This window comes from Myripristis murdjan, chromosome 15 (assembly GCF_902150065.1).
Source record: "Myripristis murdjan chromosome 15, fMyrMur1.1, whole genome shotgun sequence".
Classification (NCBI taxonomy): Eukaryota; Metazoa; Chordata; class Actinopteri; order Holocentriformes; family Holocentridae; genus Myripristis; species Myripristis murdjan.
This window is the reverse complement of record NC_043994.1, coordinates 23,766,188-23,788,414: the sequence shown is the minus strand read 5'-3', so window position 1 is coordinate 23,788,414 and position 22,227 is coordinate 23,766,188. Positions and strand designations below refer to the sequence as shown.

Here is a 22,227-nt window from a genome sequence, read left to right as displayed (position 1 = left end):
AAAATCCACTGCCTAAGCTGAAAAAAACATGGTCATTTTTTTTTTCTAAGCTTCCGAAAAGTTGAGATTTTGGAGATACAACAGTGCTGTGCTGCTGTGCAGATGAATACACAATACATGGGCTCTGTGTATAGAGAATAAATCTGCTCAGTGTCTTCATAGTCAAGGCTACTACATAAATAATGTCTTCACATACTAAGAATAAAAGTTTGTCATCCTCTACAGAAGCTGCACTCAACAGGGCTGCTGCTCTGTTTGGCCATATCAGTCTGTTACTTTCAAGTGCAGCTGCATTTAAAGATAACCCACCGTAATCTTACTATCTGTGCTCCTACCTTATCTTTGATGGCTGAAGAGAGAGTGTTCTCTCCATGCATTTAATACAATCTCAGCTGGTGATCTTTTTGAAGTTGTGTCCAGCAGTCGTCCAGGGAGTAGAGTAAGAGTGGGGGCAAGATTGAGAATTGGGAACAGTATCCTTTTAAACGTATTGATTTATTTTCTGTGCTCTTCTCGTTCTTTGGCGAGGCTTAACTCTGTAATCTGACATCCAGATGTGCTGTCTGTCGTAGCTCCTGTGGTGGAACCGTGTTGTTTGGAGGCCAGGCTCCAGAGCTGGGGAGGGTAATGTTAGTCTACTCTACATGTTGCATCACGAGAGCTGTTTTGCAGCTTTGTGTGGGGGCGAGCAGACTGGCTGGCGTTGAGGGGGTTTAAATCCTTGTTGCTGAGGGAGAGGTGGTGGTGGCGGCTGGAGGTTCTTATTTACCACCATCTCTGGCTCCTCCTTCTCTCCCTCCCTCCCTCTTTCCATGAACGCTCTCCAGCCATTTGGGGTTTGCATCATTCCGTACAAGATTAGGCCACCCCGGTTCCCACACGCTACTTGCTGTTTTATCCACATAGCTTGTGATAATTACCCATGCGCCACCCCCCCCACCTCTCTCCCCTTTCCAGTTCCTTCTCAATTGCTATGTATGACCAACCTCTTCCTCTCTTCATCCTCTTTCCCCTGTATCTCTATGTTCTTGTCTTTTACTCTTGTTGGGTCCCTCTGTCTTGCTCTTTTGATGTTGTGCCGACAGGAACAGAGAGACACAAAAGTTCCCCAGAGAACCTCCCATTGGCTTCTTGTTGGTTTTTCTTTCAAGTTCATTTTCAAACAGCATTTATTCATATTAAACAGATGAGAATCCATAATCAAGGCATTACAATGCAAATGATTGCACCCACATCTTTCTCAGAATTGTTGTTGCTGTTGGGGTGTGTGTGTGTGGGTGCGTGCATGCATGCGTGCGTGCTGGTCACTGTCCCAAATCCAAGGGTAGCCATGGTTTTGGGTATGAGAGTGCACAGAGACAGATCCTCAGCCCACACTCTTACATGACTCCATCTCCACACAAAGGGCAGCCTGTGGAGACTTCCTGTGTGAGGATTCTTGTGTTTGTGGGCATGTTGGACAGACTGCTGAGGTCAGGGAATATGACTCTGGGGGAGGGGGGCGCCTCCTTTTTTGTTTTACTCCACTCTATACTCTCTCATTCATTCTCTGTTATATATCGCCGCTCGTTTCTTGTCCTCTCCTCCTACTCCTCTGTTTCCCAACCCACCCGCCCATCCACTCCCCTGGCCCTGCGCTCCCCTTCGTCTGGCCTCTTTATGCCGTCCACCGCACCGCAGACCATATTGCAGTGGCTAGGTCTCAGCACCCAGTGCCAAGCCACAATGCCCCAACTTACCCTTTGAATTCCTTTGTGTATCAGGTCTTATATTGTAATTCGTATCTTGAAATATCAATTTGAACAGTCAGCAGGAACAGAAAACCTTTCTTGCACCCTGATCACAGAGGCGAGTGGATTCCAGGGCTTACCAGGCAATTTGATTATTTTGCCAGACAATTTTTGGAATAGTAATGAACCCACAAATAATTGTTTATCTTCCAAAGTGGCTGGTAGAGTAAACAAAACACCCTGCTAAAGCCTAATATTTATACCAGCAGATTTTGGCTGGTAGTAATTTCCCACCCCTTTAGTCTATAAAGTAGGGCGCAGCTGCCAACTACCCAGTGTAGGGAACCTGTTATGCTTCTTTTCCACCAAAACGTTCTGGTTCCAAGTTGTCGGATGCTAGAACAGGTTTCCGGAGGCAAATGAAGGACCTTAAGTATTTCTACCACACCCTGAGAACAGCAAACGCCATGCAAATAGGTGTCTAGTCATTATGCACGTGACTGACAACAGCAAAGCAGTAAACATGGAAGATGTTGGAGCTGTTACATTCATGATTGTTTATCACTCTGCCACTCGGATGCTGAATTTGTTTTTGGAGATGCGCAGAGGCTGAAAATTGAGGATCCTAGAAAAGCAAGAGCTGAAAAGAGGAGGTTGCCTGGAGATTAACTGTGGCATGGTGTGCCGTCACAAATTGTATGTTTCTCTCTCAATTACTAACCAAATGAACTTTTGATTAAACAATCTTATAATAATTTTTGTTTACATTTGCTTGCCCTTTTTTTTTTATGTCAGGGGTGATACTTTCACGCTGCTTCATACATTTAACCAGTCAAGGTTCTTGAGTGCTAAAACTCCACTTCAACAGGCCCTAAGAACTTGGAGAATGCTAATTCAGTGGTAGGGGCCATTTTAGGGCACAGGAACTCAACCCCAGGCAAAAAGAAGGGCTTGTTCCTCCAGTGCAAACAGGGATAAGGACTCCTCGTCTCTCAAAGGCGTTCTTGTGTTCTGGGGACAGTGCTTGTGGTGGGAAAGGGGTCTTTGGTGTCAACGGGTAAGGCTTTTCATTTATATGTTTCGCCTTGCAATGAAATGATTCTACCTGGCCTTTATTTCTAAACCAGAGCTACTCTGTTATTCTCCCACCAGCTTCTCCGATGCAGTGATTTTTAGATAGATTGACAGGCTCTCAGCCTTCAAGTTATGCTCAATTTCCTTGCAGCGTCCCTCACCCTCTCATAAGTCCATGGTCTGTTCTGGCTCAGCCAAGGAAAGACCCACGATTAACCTTCATTAGTGGCCTGTTGAAGGCACACGTTGGTGAGATCCAATCTCTGCCTCTCCCCTCGTTCTGCCTCAGAGAGTGCCTTGCCCATCACTGATATTGAAAAGACTTCAAAGTGTGTGTATATTGAACTTTTAACTCTCATTTAACCAGGCAGGTTATTGAGGTAGGGGAGAGGGCTTTTCAGTCCCTTTGCTTGTTGATGTTTTTCTAGGCTGTCAATGGATTTGAACCAGTGAGCCCAGCAGCTAAGTTGCTTCACTAAGCATGAGGCTACCTCCACTAAATTGTTCAAGTATTATCCTTTGTGCCTTTTGCCATTTTTTTTTTTTACCCTATTTTTGCATTTTTCCATTGCTGTCCTTAGTTGCATTTTCCCCTTGCCTTGCTCCATCACCCTATTAATGAAGCTTCTTGAATTGCTGTTTTAACTTGTCAACATGGTTTCACAGTTTTGTAATTCTGCCTTAGGCTGCAAGTATCCCTCCAAGCCTCAGAGTGGAGACTATGAAATGCACGTCACACGATGATGGCCGGGTGATTATTTTCACAAGGCTTTGAAGTGGTTCCTTTGGACAGTCTTAGTCAAGTGCAGGGCTGATTCTTTGTGCCAGCTGGGGTGTTAAGTGTCTCTGAAGGCATGATAGCAAACATTCTTAATGTACTATATCATACTTCAATAAAACTGTCTGCCTAAGCTCAGACGACGACTAAGACAGCTAATCAGTGAGATTATGAAATAGGAGACACCACTGTCTGGAATTCAATAGAATTAAAAGGGTATGTATGTATTCCCATATACACATGTATAATGTATATAAGCTCACTGCACAACCCTCTTCTTTTTTGTACTGTACTATTTAATCTTTTAATCATATTAAGTATATTTTTTCCAGCAGGTTAAGTCTAGTGAGTGTAATCTGCCTTTCTGTAGTGTCTGAAAATGATGACAGCAGTCCACTGCAGAGCCAAACCTTTCCAGTGGATGCCAGGAATAATATTTTTTGTTTACACTGATTCTGTTTGTCCTCTCTAGACTGAGCTGAGTGAACAAAGCAGATCAGAATATTTTTCCAGAGTGGGAGAAACCCAAGAGCCTTTAAACAGCTCCACAAAAACAAAGAAGACTGTGCTTCAAAAGATGTAAGCATGATCTAATGCAGAACTTTCCAACCCCTCCAGTCAGAGAGGATGCTCATGTATCTGTTCATATCCTCCTTTCAACTTTTTCAGAGCCAGACAAGCCAGTGTCCAGCGAGAGCGCCATGGTTTCAGTGTGGGGGAGCAGGAACTTGACCAGAGAGCCTATCCTAAAGAGCAAAGAGATGATCTCAACCCGGGAGAGTCAGAAACAAACGCAAAAGAAACTGCATCCAGTCCTGAAGGGGAGGCGCCCCTCCCTGAGGCAGAGCTCCAGGTAAACCTGCTGCCTTGCCCTGCCGACATAGACTCCATGACTCGCGTTGAGATCAGTGAAAAGCAGGATCCAACCCAAAAGCTGCAGACAGAGAACAGACTCCCAGACAGTATCAACCCCAATGGAGCCTCAGTAGTTTCCTCCCAGCATAAAATGAGTCAGGAGACCAGCAAGAGCAAGAGGTGCAAGCCGAGCAATGAAGGGAAAGACCCTCACCCGCAGAGGGCCAAGAGGACGTGCCTTGGAGGACCTCCAGCCTCCGTAGCGCATGCGCTCACAGTGCAAACAGACTCCATCGAAGGCTCCTCGCAAACATCCAAGTATGACCCTCTTCCTCTGCCGCCCCTTCCTCCAGTCAAACCCAAAGCCAAGGCAGAGTCCAAGGCTTTCCCAGTCTCAGAGTGCAACAAAACCACACTGGAAGTAGAGCTGCTTACTCCAGGGAAACGGGCCCAGAGGCTCCCCCTCACAAGCAATAACACGGCACAGACAAACCAAAACAGGCTGGCCGCAAGTCTGAGGGGCCTATCTGTCAAGCCTGCATCCTCAGGCTCCTCTATTAGTTCCAGATCCACACTCGGAGAGGAGGGGAGCGTAAATGTGCCCAGAACCTCCAGATTACGACGGCTGAAGAGGTCCTGAGGGGTAGAGACAAGCTACAGTAAAGATGCCTGACGCCATGGAGATAGAGATGATATTGTGTCAGGCTAGAAGTTTACCCTGCGCAGTCTCTCAGCTACACACGCACTTAAACTACAATCTCCATTCTTCTCACACATGCTGCACATACAGCGCACACACTCACACACGCATATCAAATGCTTAACATATTGTGGCAATTGATACATGAGTGTTTGAATTATGCTTTGTCAAATAGTTGAAACAGACTTTGCCTCCACCCATAAGTAGTGGTGGTCAAGAGAGACTCGCAAATGAAAGTTAAAAAACAAAAAAAACAAAAAAAACTTTAATTGGAGTTTAGATTTGGTTTTGTGTTAAAGATTGGGGATTTCAGACAGGCAGGAGCCATGTAGTACGTCATGGGTTTTAGTCTGAAACACTGGCTCCTACGTGTCTGAAAACTGTCCAGTTTCCCTGCTGAAGTTGTAGTATGTGATTGATTCCTGTTTCCAGATTTACTTCATCACCCTCTTTGTTTTTAAAGTTGTATTGAAACCTCTTCATACTGTGGTTAGCATGCATTCATGTGCCAGCTTGGCAAGTACTTAGTTACTGAGCACCTGAAGTTTATTTTTAAAGGGAGTGTATTATACCGCTCCAATATTGAATTTAACTGTCCAAATATGTTAGTACCATAACGGTGTTGAAATATTTGTGGTTTTATGTGGTAATAACTAGACTGCTTAAGTATCACAGGTTGAGGTGTAGCAGCTATTCTCTGCAGAGGAACCCCTCGACTTACTGTGGTCAGGATCCTCACAGGGGGGCCCCGGGGCCTCACTGGGGGCGGATATGCCTGTGTGCTGTCACCCCACCATCGGTCCCCAACTGTCTCACGCTTTCTCTGGCTTTGGTCACACATACCCAGTACAGGCATGATGCCCCCATTTAAGGACCAAGATGTTCCACTAGATGAGTCATGAAATTGCTCAAACACGTTACTCTTGATTTATAATTTTTTATTTTCATGGAGAGACATTTTATGGTTTCAATAAAGATGTTTTTCCCAGGAAAGAGTCCCTGCGTCTTTGTGGAAATATGTAAATAGGCTGAAGATTCGTGGGGAGCAACCAGCATGAAATACCATGTAGATCTGTGCACGCTGTCTTGATTGCACACAAAGGGCAGACTGGGCTGATGCCGCTGCAGCAAACCAACATGACTTTCAGGGGATGATCGTGGCAATTTCACAGTGCAATGTTTGCCTGTGAAAGCCAGTTTAACATAACTGATGCTGCAAATATGAACCACTATTTCTGTTCCTCTTTCCCCTCCATGGCTTACCGTTGGGTGTAATCTGAGCTGGAGCCATCCCAGTCACTAGCAGAGGCCCTCTTGATCCAGTCCTGTCCATATCAAGGCAGAGACAAGATGCTGGATTAGTTCAAATGACCCCGGTGTTTAAGATCATTCTCGAGAGGTGCTGATAATCTGTTGCCTTAGCTTTAATCCTTTTAAACAGATTCTCCAGACGTCTAGGCTCAGTTCATCTCCACATCACGGCGTAGGCGTCTCGGGCCTGCTATTTTGAAAAGGTTTTCTTAAGTCCGCTAGTTCAACCAATCCAACAAGGGCAACATTGTCTGAGGATCATGAGGAACGTGGGTATTTTTGTCACAATGTCTGTCTTCAGGATTGACTTGATTAATGTGAGGCTCACTTGCTACAACATAATTAGTTGTAAACACATTTGGACAGAGACCTTGCTCTCGTCTATGATGTCTCTCCAGCAGCAGTTCCCACGCTAGCTCTCTGAGAGTACGTTCATATGCTCTGACATGTTTGGCTGGATGCATTAGAGACAGACTCTGTGCAGTCGCTCTCCAAAACAAAGACAACTTTAATTCTCTTTTCATACAAAATATTTAATAAATATGACTTTCAAAAATATATTGCCAGATCAACACAAATAATTCTCAAGTTCATAAACACAAGTCAAAAAAAAAAAAAAAAAAAAAAGGACACAAAATGTTGCCATGATCTCAAAGGGTTAACAAATGAGATAAAACATGTTTGTCTTTAAGAGCCTCATTTAAAAAGAAACAAATGTGCACAGAAAGAAAGCAGACTCCTGCAGAGCAAGGCAGTGTATTTTATCTGATTCTACAGTGTTCCCATTGCCCCCCTACTGTTCAAGTACTCGTGGTCTAGCTTATGATATTATGCTGACTAAAGCAGATGGGAATTCTGGCGTGTCGTGTTGATGTGATCTGCCTACAAGGTGGTAGATTTTGACAGCCTTTACATATCAATGGGTTCAATTTTGAAGCTGCTAAAGGATTTTGTTCCCTTAAGTATTTATCCATTAATGGCAAGCAATATGTCTGCCACAATGTGCATCCTTCAAAGCAGCCACTCTTCTGTTGTCCTAAGCTCACTTGCCTTCCATTAAGGTCCTGGCAAAAAAGTAATCCAAAACAATGAAATGTCAAAATGTGTGAAATAAAAAAAAAAAAAAAAAAAGTTTCAGGCCAAAACTGCCCATCCTTTGTCTTCTTTGAAATTTGGCATTTATAGAATGACTAAAAAAAAAAAAATTAAGTCATTGAAAGAAACGGTAAGCTTTCATACCTATCAAAACCTTCAAACTCTAGACAGAACATATAAATAAAAAGGAATGATATCTTAAGGCTCTTGATTATTAAGTTAATAAATCAAATATACACAATGATTAATAAAAAAATGTACATATCTACAGGTTCTAAATTGACATAAATTCTTCATATTGGCAGCAACTGCTGACATTGATCCCACCCACCCGCTCCCACCCTCCCAAAAGAAAAAGAAAAATAAATAATAAAGTTGATCTTTTTTTTCTCATTTTTGACAGCTGCTGAGGTCTAAAGCTGAAAAGGCACTTTCTCCAGACAGAACCGTTTGTTCATCAGGTAGGGAAAATTCAAACACGTACTAAAATAATTAGCTCTAGTGTTGAACATGCGGGTACTTTTAGTCATTGTACAACAATTACTACTAAAGAATATTTTAAATAATGCTGAAATTTAAAAAAAAAATTAAGAGGAAACTGAGCCCCTTAAACGTGTCCACTAAACAGACAGAAAATGAAATGCATAGGAGGACATTTTTGCAACTAGTTCTGCTATGAAATGTGTATCAGTGCCTAGCATTTCCAGCCAACCAAAGCAACCGTCACTGCCAGTGTAAGCCAGCTTGTCAAAACTTAAATTAACACGGGGAATATCTGAAAATACTAACTGTGGGGTCAAGATTGACACGACAGTTTAAGGAACTACACACCCCAAAGCTTCCCCGTTTCACCCGCCACCGGGGTTTGAGGGCATAGGGCTTGGTTGCACAGCAACGCAGCTGTCTGCTATACAATGTAGTCCATCCTGTTTATGCTGTTTGCTGTCTCCAAGTCTCTGTTGTCCTGTTTATTAGTCCAATTAGGATGTTTGCTGGTTGTGGAGTTGGAGTTCGGGTTGGAGATGGGCGTCTTCTCGTCCCTCTCCACCAGTGTGTATGCTGGCTGTTTGGCAAAGCGGCCCTTCTGTAAGTGCCTCTCCTTGTCATCCTCATCCCCCTCAGGATGATTTGTCCTTATTTTGGCAATGATGGAGTTCTTGTCTTCATAGTCTTTGATGGCCACTGTGAGGCCCACATGCTTCTCTATAGGGTTCTTGATCTGGTTCAGCTGCTCCCGCACGTTATTGGTGGTATTGTCCTCTGAGCCGGTGGTCGTCGTGTTGCCATGGCTGCTCTGTTTCCGCCGGCGACGCATGCACCACAAGAAGATGGAGACCAGCACGAGGACCCAGATGACAATGAAGATAGAGCTGAGGAGGGGCACCAGGTAGTCTGACAAAACACAGACAGACAGTCAGGGTCACAATAAACAGGATTTCGATCTGAAAGGATGAAGTCACAATAAAAATATTCATATGCAATAGGCTTTATTACACATCTGCACTAAATCAAAGTCTCTGCATCATTAATAAACTCCCGCCAGTGCAACCTGACCTCTGAGCCCCTTACATGGGAGGAGGGGAGGCTTCTGTCTGGCCGTGGCAGAAGTCTGCTGTCACCATGTTGATGAATGGTGGACACACATGCAGGAGTCTTACTACAACTCCAGCCAGTCAAACTGCGAGCCAATCTGAAGCCACCAAGCCAAGAGGCTCAGGTCTTTCCATAGAAATCCTGGCTACATTCTTTTGCAGCTCCATTTACAGCTGCCATGACTGTCAAACTGCCCGGGCAGACCTGGGCAGTCTGAGAAGCGTGGGAGGATTGTGAATTATTCTGCATGCATCTTTTTTTTTTTTTTTTTTTTTTTGTACTTTGTACTTTCCTTTCTTCTCTGGGGTGTCGTCCTAGTCAGGGCGAGACACTCTATCTCATCTGATCTCCTTCCCCCTCTTTACACATGCAAGTGTGTGCACGTCTTGGAAGTTTCACAAAACAGTCTAAGCAACAATCAAGAGTGAAGAGGCGGTTCATACCGGGTTTGCTGGGGCTTGGCACGCGCACCTTTACGATGGCAGCAATGATGGTGTTGTTCCCGTTGCGTTTGCTAACCAGGTCGATTATTCTGTCTGTGATCTCTTTAATGGGACTCCTGTCCAGCCGATGGTCCTCAGTCGACTAGAAACATCAAGGAGAGAGAAAGTGAGATTTAAATGTACTGGTGAGGGTTTTTTTTTTTTGTTTGTCACCCAAATTCCGTCTTGTCTGCTACTGTTGGTTTCCTCGTTGTCAACAAACCTCATGACTAAAGCTAAATTTGCCACATCTCCCACAAGATGATGTCAAAACAAGTGTAGCACGCTATTAACCAAAGAGGGTTTTCCACAGCAGGTTGGTTTATAGAGATTTTTTTTTGATATATGTACTGATAAAAGGCAGGTAAGAGTATGGCGGAGGTGCATGACAGAACAGGAGATACTTACGATGCAGACGTGGATCTCGTTGCTGGCTGAGAACGACGGGTCGCAGGTTATGGACACTGAATGCTCCAGGGACAGATTCTTCACCACGTACAAGTGCCTCAGCTCCTTGCACACAAGCTCCACAGTCAAGCTCTGGACAGAAGGGTAAGAAATTAAGCAAATGTTAATGCACATGGAAAACCGAGGAAATAGGCGGGGAAGTGAAAGGAAGAGTTAAGCCTGCATTCTGGCAATATGTTCACCACTCTATCGCGTTGGGATCCACCTCATTTAGATTAAAGACCGCAGGCTCATATTCTTGTCACTACGTGCCGTCATGCTTGTTAGACAACTGGCGAGTGATGATCCTATGTGGTGACAGAGTCGCCAGTGGTCCTGTTTTAGCTCAAATCCATATGATCCTGAAATTAATCTCCCAGTGCGGTCAGGTTAAGAGTGGACTGGCATTAGTTATGAAGTCATGAATGCTTTGCTGCTGAGAAAGACCAAAACTTGGATGCAGGCAATGACACACAGGGACAGAGGAGAGAAATCCCCCCCATTTTTTCTTCCTGGAACCCATTTATATACATGACTGAACCCTTCACGAGAGAGGCTTGGACTGGAAACTTTTTCCCCCCAGGAGGGACGGCTTGAGCACTTCTGAAAACCTGATCTTTCACAGTTTGCTGCTCCCATTGAATTACGAGTGGTGGTGGAAAAGTAGGGTGGAGGAGAGGCATGAAAAATGACCCAATAACCTTTAATTCAATCTGTCTCTGGTGCCTAGGTAACTCACTTGAGGCATGGTTTCCTTGTTGAAGGTGAAGGTGATGTTGGCGCAGCTGTTGTCCTGGTAACTGGAGCTGGGGTGGCATTTGGTGGGAGGCGGAGGAGGGTTGGAGCGCCAGCACTCTCCGAGGCCGAGACAGGGCTTCACGAAGCAGTGGCCCTCTCGGATAGGTATGCAGCTCTGGCCCGAGGGACACGCGCCTCGACTCTTGGCGCCCAGATGGCACGATTTGGGTCCGCACCACATCTGGACAGCAAAATAAAACAGAAGCCGTGGTGAGATAACGTCGCAGTCGCGCACACGTGTTTCGCTGCGTTCAGTGAAACCTAATGTATAATTATGCCTAAGAAACTATTTATGTACCATGGAAATGAAACACAGCACTGTAAACAGGGTATGGGCAAAATAATGGAAACACTAATACCAAATTTTCCCCACAGTCAAGGATATTGGTGGCTCTGTAATGGTACATTTCCTGTCATGGTTTTGGCCCAACTATCCCTAAGTTGTCAAGGCTAATGTTTAAATGCAGTAAAAGTTCAGATTACTTTGCATGCCTTTGGGTGCTATGGTCAAACTTTCACTGTGTATTTATTTAATAATTATTTTAATTACCATAATAATATGTGTAACTGTATTTTATGGCATTTGTCCCTCCCTTTACCCCAACACAAACTATAAACAGTGATGTGATGTCTTTTAGATGTCTTCTCGTGGTTAACAAAATGCTGCGGGGTAATGCACATTTTTCTTACTTTCATGAAATATTTAATACAAATAAACAGTAAAAAAATAAAATATTGCAGGCAAAACTATAAAAAAAAGAGTGCCTTTTCTGTATTTATATCACAGGACAACTCTCATTTTGTTCCCATGATGCCATTTCTTCCCTGAGGGGAGCGGCACCAGCGTGGCACAATTGTTCACCCAGTGGTTAGGCGAGCATGATAACATGGCGCTCTAATTCACAAACTCTGAACCCAGAGCGATTATGGGAGATTCTGAAATGGCACTTGACACCTGTTTTTAACAACGCCATTGTGTTTCTCATCAAAGCATAACTGCATCATCTCTGTATAGAATTCAACACTCCACCCCAAGCAACTCCACCCTATGACTCAATCTGTTGTGGCCTGTGAAGTCTCTGACACCGTTTCCTTGATTTTTGTAGTTGATACTCAGATTTATGCGCTGATAATCAGACCATTGTCACTTTTTTTTTTTTTTTTTTTTTTTTTGGACTATGTGTGTAACTGCCTGTGTATACTGCCTGGATGAAAGTCTTTACAGCCACAATGAAATGAAAAACGACCTCTTAAACTTGTTAGCTAATTTTCCATGTTAGACTTCTATTTTTTTGCATTTTCATGTCAAGATACTGTGACTTCTACATCCCATAAAACCGTTGATCTTAGATGGTGATGTCATACTGCACCAGTAGGCACGAACCAAAATTTCAAGCAATAAAAAACAAATGTTTTTGAACAGTCATGACCCTCCCATCTAATAAAACTGCCCGTCTCTCTAAAACTGATCGGCCACTGGTTGACACTTTTGAAAGAGGCTGGCCCCGAATCCTCAAATTAAGGAAGGAAGAGGCTCTCAAAATACCATTTCACTGTGACTTTGACTATTTATTGAAGTCATTCTGCATGACCCCTCTCCGATCAGGAAACAAATGCATCACATGCTGAGTACGGTGATTCACGGGGAGACAGGATGATCAAAACCATGGAGGAAATGAAGTTCACAGCCCTACACATCCACCAGGCACGTCACACTACTGGAACACTTTTAACAGTATGTTCTTCCTGTATTTAATACATACGCAGAATAATATTAGGTGAAGACATACCCTTGTACAAACAACTTTCCCATTCGAACAGTGGCATGTGTTGCAGTCCTCGTCCCACTTGGCTCCATCAGGGGTGACTTGTCCGTTAACGGTGCAAGGTCTTCTCGTCACTGTGTGAGGCGCAACAAACGTGTTGAAAACACAACCTCAGAAATACGTGAATGTTTATGCCTGTTCCTGCTGTTCTGAGGGAGACATCTACCTTCCTGACAGTGGGGTCCAGTCCGGTCTGGTGGACACAGGCAGCGGTACCCGTTAATCTCATCCATACAGGTGGAACCGAAGGCGCACGGGGAGGACTGGCACTCGTTAATATCTGCCACAGAGGAAAGAGTTACAGGTAAGAAACGGCACCCTAATGGAGTAAAGACAGCACAAACACCGATTTAGCAGTCAGCACACAAATCTAATTCCTGAGTCGAATTCACATGTGTCATTTGAACCATATGTACGTGTACACACCGGTTAATAAAAGACAAGCAAACAAGCTTTAAATCAGCCTGGGACTGTTTGCCCCGTGCAGCTCGATATTAAAAGCTGCATCATTAGCAGGTATGCGGGAGCTAAAGGCTGGACTTAGGAGAACAAAGGGTTCCCAATGGGAAAGAATGTGGCCATCTGAAAGCCTTTAAGAGGGAAAACAATCTGTGTAATCAGTGTCAGAGAGCATGGCTGATTAGCTGCTGGCCTGGTAAGCCTGTTTCCCCCGGGGACGGCAGCACGGCCGCGAGTATGGCCCGGCCGAGTGACACCGGCGCGGTTGGCCTGCCGCCCAATGCGCGGATAATTGGCCGGCTAGACCTTCCATTTGGAGCGACCATGACAGTCCCCCCGGCTTGGGCCCGCTCTGACCCGCGGCTCAGCCAGGGATCAGAGAAAGGGGAGGTGGAGTTAATACTCACTGATCCGACAGTCTGGACCTGCGAAGCCTGGGGCGCATTCGCATCGGTACCAGTTGTCCCCATCGACGCATGTTCCACTGTTGTAGCTGCACAAAGAGAGAGAGAGGGAGAGAGAGAGGGAGAGAGAGAGATGTAAGGGGAAGGCCGGTCAGTCAACTCACCATGGAGGCATGTCTCCGGATGCCCAAGGGTCTAGTTTTCCAGACTGATATCAATACACGCTGCCCATGCCCATAACACTTCACATCAAACATTCACCAAGCTGGAATCTTCCCTCCAATCACCATATAATAACCATTTCTGAAAGGCAATTAAGGCAATCAGGCTTGTTCTTTTTTAATGGACAAGTATGCTTGGGTTTTGGAGTGAGCTCCAGTGGTGTGTGGTTAACTGCAATCGCGCCTGGGAGCTCAAAATAGAGGGTTAGCTGATTGCATCCCAGGAATGACAGGGAAGGGTGTGTGCTTGTTTCTCAGCAGTGAGACACAAGGAGAACGAGAGAAGAGAGAGAGAAAGGGAGAGAGAGAGAGAGAGGGAGGGAGGGAGCCTGCAGGTGAGAAACTACCGTAACAGGAGGAGCACCTTGGTTATGCATCTCTAGCTGTACAGGAAATGTTTAGCTTCCACTTACCATGGGTGGGGACTGCAGTCGTTGGTATCTGAAAGAGAAAGGAGAGAGGGTAGGAGGGAGGGAGAGAGACAGAAAAAAGTGAGTGCGTTGTTTTTTTTTTTCTCCCCACACACGCATGAGCATTTAGGGCAGATGACAGCGAAGAGCACGTCTGAGCTTGCGTGTGCAGAGGCGTGTTGGGCCGGTCGGGCTCCACACTGCCTGATTACTCTGCCTTATTAACTACACAGAGCAAACAACACGGTCGACTCTCACCCTCAAAATGAGTTCCAGCTCCCCCCACTCCCCAATTCCCACCCCGACTGCTTCTCCCTCCATTATAAATGTAGGGGAATTTATGTTTCGGAGTACATGCATACAGGGCAGGGATCCCAGGGAAGCCAGGGAAATGGAGGAGGGCTGCAGAACAAGCCGACATGTCATTGTTTGGACAGGAATGCACAACGAGAGAGAGAGAGAGAGAGAGAGAGGGAGAGGGGTGTGTGTCGAAAGAGGAGGGGGAGAAACATCTGTCTCCACTTTCCTCAGCTTGAACCCCTTTCTCCTTCCCTCCCTCCCTCCCTGCCTGCCTCTCTTCTGATGGCCAGCAACAGCCTGAAGCCAGGCAGCGAGGGAGAGAGCGGAAAGAGGAAAGAGATTAAAAAGAAAAGAGGTGAGGATCAAGATGAGATGGGAGAGGAAAGAATGGGGGGGGGGACTGAGGGAAGCCGTACAAAAGAACTGCACCGCGGCACTGAGCAAAGTTTTATTATCATTTAGTGATTATAATTGGAAGTTCCCACACTAACCACCCGTCCCTCCCACAGGCGAACTCACTCTGGGTGCAGGTGGGGCCCTCCCAGCCCTCTTTGCAGACGCAGGTAAAGGAGTCTCCGCTCACCACACAGGTTCCTCCATTCTCGCAGGGGTTTGGAAGGCAGCTGGAATTCTTGGCTGAGGTTTAAAAAAAAAAAAAAAAAAAAAAAGACAAGAGGTTCAGTTTTGTCAGTGTAAATTACTGCGCAGTCCCATTTTTCAGATGTGGATTATCAGTACAATCAGTGTTCACGAAAACCTAACAGACATGCTGCTGTTGGTGTGGTTTTTTCGGTTAGGGCTTCGCTTTCTCCGAGGGGGAATCTGCATTCCCCAAATTTGCAGTGTATTATCAGTGCAATCGGGGGGATTTTTTTTTTTTTTGCAGATATCTGTCAACAAGAGAGGGAAAAATGGGCGCGGGAGGTGGGAAGGGAGTGAGCGCTGACAGACTGAGGGGATAAAAACTGTTTGTGGACCTCACGGATCTGACAGATCTGATAAAAATCTGAGACAAGGCTGAGCTCTCCCACACAGCTATCTTCTGTGTACATAAATACGTGGCTCTACCGTGCGGCCCCATGTGCGCGGCTCACCTATGTTGCACGTCGTCCCCTCCCACCCTGGAGAGCATTTGCACTGGAAGGTGTCTCCCTCATCATGACAGGTGCCTCCGTTGTTGCATGTGGCCTCATCACACTGGCTTTCGCCTGCGGGGGAACAATTTGCATCTTATGGGTTGCTCAATCGGCACACTCACAGAAGTCAGCATATACCACACATGTTCGGTACACACACACAAGTATAGAAAATATGGGTAATTACATACAGCCATAAGCAAATACCATGAGCCTGCGCAGGCAGACTGCATGGGTGTGGAAGAAAAGAAAAAAGGGGTTCTTACGGGAGTGGCACGTCTTTCCCTTCCAGCCATTCTTGCACTCGCAGAAGAAATCAGTCACCAGGTCTCGACATGTCCCTCCATTGTGACAGGGGTTGGTGCTGCAGTCATCAATGTCTGGTAGAAACATCAACAGATGGGAGTGTGATTTATAGCATACAAACAGTGTTCCCCATATGTGTGTATAATGCGACCCATTTAGGGTTTCCAAGTTTAACAGTGCCAGTTCCCCATATAAGCATATAAGGTACCTGTACAGAACCTTATATGCTTCACTACTACAGACAAACAGAGTAGATATGTCAGTAACAACAAGCCGCCTCCATACGCGGCTCACTTGCTATTGTGAAAACAGCACTGTAGGTGAAAAAAATTCAAGACGCGAGTTGTGTTTTTTTGGGTGTGTGTGCAGCGAGACAGTACAGGTGTGCGTGTGTGGGAAAGAAAACTGAAGGGAGAAGCAAGGTGGTTAAGATAGTTTGACACAAAAATAGAACTAACTAGAATTAAAATGGTGAAATAAGAAATACCGGAAATAGGCTAATACTTTCAAATAATAATTCCCCGCCACATCATTCTGTGGGAAACTCTGTAACATGCAAATCATCCAGCTAACAGGAAACTTTATGCGCTGACACACAGCCAGTGTTACCCATGTGACATGCACGAGCTCGCTTTCCTCTTGTCTCATCATGTGAGTGGTGCTGATACATTTAATTGTGCTCAACAGTCACTGATTATCAATGAGATTTATTCATTTTTTGTTCTTGTCATTATTTTCTACCCTTTTCATGTTGTCAATGTCTAAGTGCACCCAGCAAAGGTTATGCGATTGAGTTTTCGGCTAATTGGGGATTGTTAAATAACCAAACTGTCTCACTCTGTGCTCACGGTGAAAGAAATCCTACTCACTGATCTCGCAGTGGTCGCCTTCCCAGCCGTCACCACAGATGCACTGGTACACGCTGACTTTATCGATGCAGGTGCCTCCGTTACGACATGGATTGCTCTCACAGTCGTTGATGTCTACAAAAGGCGGAAAGGTCAATTTTACTTAGAGGAAATGTTATTTGAGAGGATTACTTTACTACAAATTCATTACAAAAGCGTCTTACTCTCGTGGCAGTAGGTGCCTCTGAAGCCCTCCTGGCACTCGCAGCTGAACTGGCCCCCGGCCTGGCTCCGGCAGCGGCCGTGGGGTCCACACACGTTGGATGAGATGTAGCGCTCCCCTCCCGGTGTGCTGTTGGACGCCACGGCAACCGTGCAGCTGTCAATCACTGCGGGGAGAGACAGATGTGCTCGCCGGTTAGGGAGACTGCAGCAAACAACCGAGGTCAACACGATGCACTTCAGTGAGTGCCCGCTCCAAAACATATCATGTGGTTTGTTTTCCTGACTGAAAAGGAATGTGATGGAAAAATTGTGATAGGAGCAATAGCGATAAGCTGTTATGCTTTCATAAGTAATTCAGAGCGATCTGCTTCACTCTACACTGAAATCCCTCTCCTTCCCCCTGTCTGATCCAGTTAGGGGAGGGGGTGGGGGCGACTTCGCTCCCCTGTAATCACTCAATTCTTGCCAACAGCAGAGAGAATCTCACAGTGTATGGTATCTGGCTCCGTGGTTGGTCCGCACACACACACACACACACACACATGAAATGTGCACACTCATTGAGGGAAGAAAAAGAGGTAGCCCACCAAGTCATTACCAAGAACACACACAGTGCTATCAGCCTTTTGCCAGATTTTCAGGGAACTCAGAGGAGGGGAGAGTCATTGGAAAAGCTTTGCTGAAAAAAAATGTTGGTGGAGGGGGGGCATTCATCAACGGAGCTGCACTCAAAAACAGCCCACCTTGGCCAAGGAACTTCAGTGCATGAAACTAAAACTTAGGTATTGCTCCCGTGGGAAACGTGTGGGCAAAGTGTTCAGGCGAATGAACGAGGACCTCGTCTTACTCAGCGTTTTAATACAGCACGCAGCACGGATCACCTTACAGAAAACTGGTGGAAAAAGACACAGGGAAGAGATGGTGGTTACCGGAGGTGGGAGACGTACCTTTACATGTGGTGGTGCGACAGTGGTCTTTGAGGTGGGAGCAGTTTTTGCCCTCGTAGTCTTCCGGGCAGGCGCAGTAGTAGTCGGTGGCCAGGTTGAAGCAGGGCGCCCCGTTCTGACACGGGTTGGGCAGGCAGTAATCGATATCCAGCTGAAGCAAAGAAAGGTATTGAATAGAGAGCGCTGAACCTGATAGTTGACATAGTTTCTGCTACACTAAACAGTGCACAACCCACAGCATCCTCCCTACAGGCCGTGCCAGGAAACAACACACGCACAGCACTCCGAGGAAGGGGGAAAATAAGGCAGAGACATAGGAGCCGTCCTCTGAGTCTGGGCTTCAGCACTGAGGAATGTATCCCGCTGTAGCCAGGAGCAGCTTCAACAAAGCACTCCCTTTTAAAAGGAGGATTGTGGAACAACAGCCATTTAAGAGGGTGGGGCAGGAAAACTTTACAACGAACCCAAAGATACAGCAATGCTGGCAGAGGGCGGGGGGGGGCTTAAGATGCGAAATGATAGCGAGGATGAGTTGTACGGGTGTTTGCTTTTGTTTGCGTGTGGGATGGTGGTGGGAGTTGTTTAACTTTGTCTCACCTGGCACAGGTTTCCTGAGAATCCGGCCAAACAAAGGCACTGGAACCCATTCACCTCGTCCTGACAGCGGCCGCCGTTCAGACACGGAGCGCTCGCACACTCGTCGATGTCCCTCTCGCAGTGCTCCCCGGCAAAGCCAGGTGGACACACGCAGCGATAGCCGTTCACCAAGTCCTGAGACAGAAAACCAGAGCGGGGTTAACCTTACCCAGCCACGGATTTGGTAACCGCTTCGGGCAGGGCGGGGTCCAAACAATAACTGTCAAACCGGGGAGAGAATGAGGAGCAGACAGCGAGGCTGAGAGGGGGGGGAGGGCCGAGACAAGTTTTGAAGGAACATTATCACAGCTCCGCAATTATTTCAACACATTTTCCTGGCAGGGGCTCAACACAATAATGTTTATGGTAATTCAATCTAGTGTGGTCGAAGAACTTGTGTGTCCCTCCCTAAGAAACCCCTCTGAACCCACTCCCCTCAGATTTGATTTCAGAGAGGAATTCCACAACACTTCCACTGTCGGTTTGGAGAGAACGGTTTACAGCAGCTATTTATGTGACCACGGTAAATGACTCAGGCCTCGACATGAAACGGGAACAAAAAGGCTAAATAAATAAACAAGCTGGCAAACAAAGTGGAGATACCAGATAACACGAGATGGCTTTGACACAACACGTACCTTGCAAGTTCCCCCATTCTGGCACTGGTCCTTGCAGTCGTTTATGTCTGAAAAAGCAGGGGGGAAACAAATCTCAGAATGATTCCTGAACAGCTTGGCTACGTCGTCCGCCTGTGAAACCGACTCCGTGCCTCATGTTTCCCATGCTTGGGGCCTTTAAAAAAAACTTTGAAAGAACTAGAAAAACCCTGGGCAGGAGCAGGATAATATGGCTACAGAATCAATGCAGCACAGACTGTTGAGCAATCCTTTCTGCTGCCAAGTGAAACTAGCCCTGGGATTGTTTCGAGCCACCGCTAATCACCACAACCTTGGTCAATACTCAGGCCAATAATGATAGAGCAGGGTCATTTATACTGCAAGAGTAGACTTCTCTTGTCTAAATGTTAACTCCCTGCTTTCATATCTTTGTCAGGTGGAAAACCTTGTAACTCAAAGTGATTTTTTTTTTTCTTCTTTTTTTCATGTTTAGCCTCAAATTGAAGGATTCCACGTTTGCAGCCATTGGGATTATAAAACCCCTTAAAACCAACTGGAAAATCTCAAGATAAGAGCAAGGCTGAGCAAGGAGATACAAGGTTTTCACCCAATAATTATTAGAGTTACAAATTAGCCAGAGCTAAATGGATTGAAAGAAAAAAAAGAGTGGGGGAGACAGCCTTGAGATAGGCGCCCCCCCCACCTCCCCCACAGCTGCAGCTGACAGCCGTCAACTCACTGGTGTCGCAGTTCTGGCCCGTCCAACCAGGGATGCACTCGCAGAAGTATCCACCAATCAGGTTGCGGCATGAGTTGGCATTAACACAAGGCTTGCTATCACATTCGTTGGCATCTAGGGAGTGAAAGGGAGCATGGTTAGTGGTGTGTGTGTGTGTGTGTGTGTGTGTGTGTGAAGCTGACAGGCATGAAGTCCACAGGGACTGAGGCTTACCTATGAGACACGTCTTGCCGGTCCACTGGGGAGGACAGTGACACTTGTAGCCATTGACCAGATCCTGGCAGGTTCCTCCATGATTACAGGGGTTTGGAGCACATTCATCAATGTCTAGGGAGGAGAAGACAATTCAAGTTATTCACTTTTATATTTTGTGTGAAGATTTAGATTTTTTTTTTTTTTTTTATGTGTGCAAATTGAGTTTGTCTTACTGATGGTGCAGGAGGGGCCGCTCCACCCTGGCGCACACTGACATTCATAGCCTTGGCTGGTCTCTGCACAGCTCCCACCATTAGAGCACGGATTGGACAGACAAGCATGTTCCGCTGCAACGAGGGGACGGAAATGTTAAAACAGCCGCACACCTTTACATTCACCTTCAAGAGATGAAAAATCCCACCTTGGATAATCTGTGATGTTGAATGCATTCCACGAGATATTTACAGATGAAGTGCTGTCATCTACCTTTTTGTCTTATTTGCTTTCCCTAACTCTTCCTGGTCTAGTTCTACTTCAGCTGTGGCTTTCTAGTTTTCCCAGGATGACTTTAAATCAGCCTACTTCTGTTTCAACTGTGAGACACATGTAAGAGGCGAGAGCAGTAGCAATAGTGGAGTGAGGAAGAGAGCCGTTTAACACAAAACTCATGTCTTAAAATGCATTCTTCTCTTGGCGTAGAGATTCTTGGCCTTTCCTCTTCTATTATGGATTTATTTCTGTATGATTGGTCAGCATTGGGATACAATTATTCAGAGATTGACAACAAAACCCTGATGTTTTCCAATGATGATGCTGTCAATCTCCCTCCTATCACGACTCCGATGTAGCTGCGCTGGAAATATCTCAAAGTGACGTCACATTTTACACACAGTTTACATTTGGCCACTCAAACAACAACAAAATGGGCACAGAGAAGCAACATAGACCGCCAATAGCTGTTTTAAGGTTTCAAGCCTCTGACTCTCATCCCTCCAGGGCCACCTAATTGTCAGCAAAGTACACCCAAGGGCAGACTCCCACCCAGCACCATCACCTATCCCCAGCCCTCCCCTTCCCGCCCCAATAGCCCGCTCAAATCCCCATCTCACTCTCATTACCCGCCCGGCAGACCACACCGCCAGGAAATCATCTTTCATGCTAAGTTGACCCGACCAATGCACCGTGACTTCCCTCTGACTCCCCGCCATTCTTCTTCTGAGAGGCGGCACAAGATGAGAGAGCGGCGGGAGGGTGAGGGGAGAGGGGAGGCTCGAGCCTGGAGTTTCTCCTTTGTGGAAGAGTTAAGGATGAGTGGGTCCCAAATGAATCAAAAATGAATGATTCACTTGGGGAATAACTAAGCAGTCGGAGGTGACCAGCGGATAGCTCTTGGTATGCCGGAGGGAGGAGGGGACGCGATGGGAGAGGATGCAGGTCTGCACCCGGGGGCCTCACCGCTACAATAGCCCCAACGTAGCCCTAGTCTGCGGACCTCCTGTCACGGAGGGCACGGTTTCCTGACATCTCTGCAGTTAAGCTGTCAGCACTCGGCGAGTCTCAGATTTAATGAGGAAAAAAACATCATCTCCATGGTAAGTGTTCCCAGCAGCTGAACTTTAGCACCACACCCATCTGTCTCGAGCGTCTGAGGAGCTGAGGGATGACCAGCCCCTGCAGATCAAACCAGTGGATTACCTGACTTGGGGCCACTCAAGCCAGGGTGGAAACAGATTAGGGCCAAGCTACCACCTCCTCTAATTACAAACTGCAGTCACCCCTGACCTCTCCTCCGACAGCTTGCCGAGCCCCGAATCCTTTCCTCCTTATTATCAGCTGCAAGTCTGACTTACCAAATTTTCCATTTTACATGAGGTGTCAACTGTCTTGAGATACGTGAAATCTGGGAGCTGCAATGCTTTGTCTTGCTTTAATCAATTGCGTAAAATCAGTAGCTAAGTGGCCATAAGCAATATGATGCCATATTTTCTGCATGTTCATAGTAGGGGTGTAACAACTGATTCATTGCATTGATGCATTCATTACATATTCTGCCAGCTCAACAGAATCAATATGCTGGAATGAATAAATAGAATGA

The 22,227-nt window shown here is 46.1% G+C and overlaps 2 protein-coding genes across 2 annotated transcripts in view; one reads left to right on the top strand and one right to left on the bottom strand.

The window, feature by feature from the left end:
• Positions 1–6,125, top strand: part of slx4ip (SLX4 interacting protein) — a 33,400-nt gene extending 27,275 nt beyond the window's left edge. The window contains exons 7-8 of the mRNA XM_030070710.1: positions 4,055–4,161; positions 4,252–6,125. Coding sequence (XP_029926570.1) covers positions 4,055–4,161; positions 4,252–5,077 — 933 coding nt within the window. The 3' untranslated portion in view covers positions 5,078–6,125. The remainder of the gene's footprint in view (positions 1–4,054; positions 4,162–4,251) is intronic.
• A 1,979-nt stretch (positions 6,126–8,104) lies between these two features.
• Positions 8,105–22,227, bottom strand: part of jag1b (jagged canonical Notch ligand 1b) — a 29,630-nt gene continuing 15,507 nt past the window's right edge. Inside the window, exons 8-26 of the mRNA XM_030070817.1 lie at positions 20,366–20,479; positions 20,151–20,264; positions 19,938–20,051; positions 19,220–19,266; positions 18,543–18,716; positions 17,946–18,096; positions 16,998–17,162; positions 16,795–16,908; positions 15,886–15,999; positions 15,578–15,691; positions 15,003–15,119; positions 14,187–14,214; positions 13,556–13,641; positions 12,856–12,969; positions 12,654–12,763; positions 10,805–11,044; positions 10,027–10,158; positions 9,580–9,721; positions 8,105–8,935 (exon numbers count right to left, since the gene is read on the bottom strand). Of these exons, the coding sequence (XP_029926677.1) occupies positions 8,451–8,935; positions 9,580–9,721; positions 10,027–10,158; positions 10,805–11,044; positions 12,654–12,763; positions 12,856–12,969; positions 13,556–13,641; positions 14,187–14,214; positions 15,003–15,119; positions 15,578–15,691; positions 15,886–15,999; positions 16,795–16,908; positions 16,998–17,162; positions 17,946–18,096; positions 18,543–18,716; positions 19,220–19,266; positions 19,938–20,051; positions 20,151–20,264; positions 20,366–20,479 (2,675 nt within the window). The 3' untranslated portion in view covers positions 8,105–8,450. The remainder of the gene's footprint in view (positions 8,936–9,579; positions 9,722–10,026; positions 10,159–10,804; positions 11,045–12,653; positions 12,764–12,855; positions 12,970–13,555; positions 13,642–14,186; positions 14,215–15,002; positions 15,120–15,577; positions 15,692–15,885; positions 16,000–16,794; positions 16,909–16,997; positions 17,163–17,945; positions 18,097–18,542; positions 18,717–19,219; positions 19,267–19,937; positions 20,052–20,150; positions 20,265–20,365; positions 20,480–22,227) is intronic.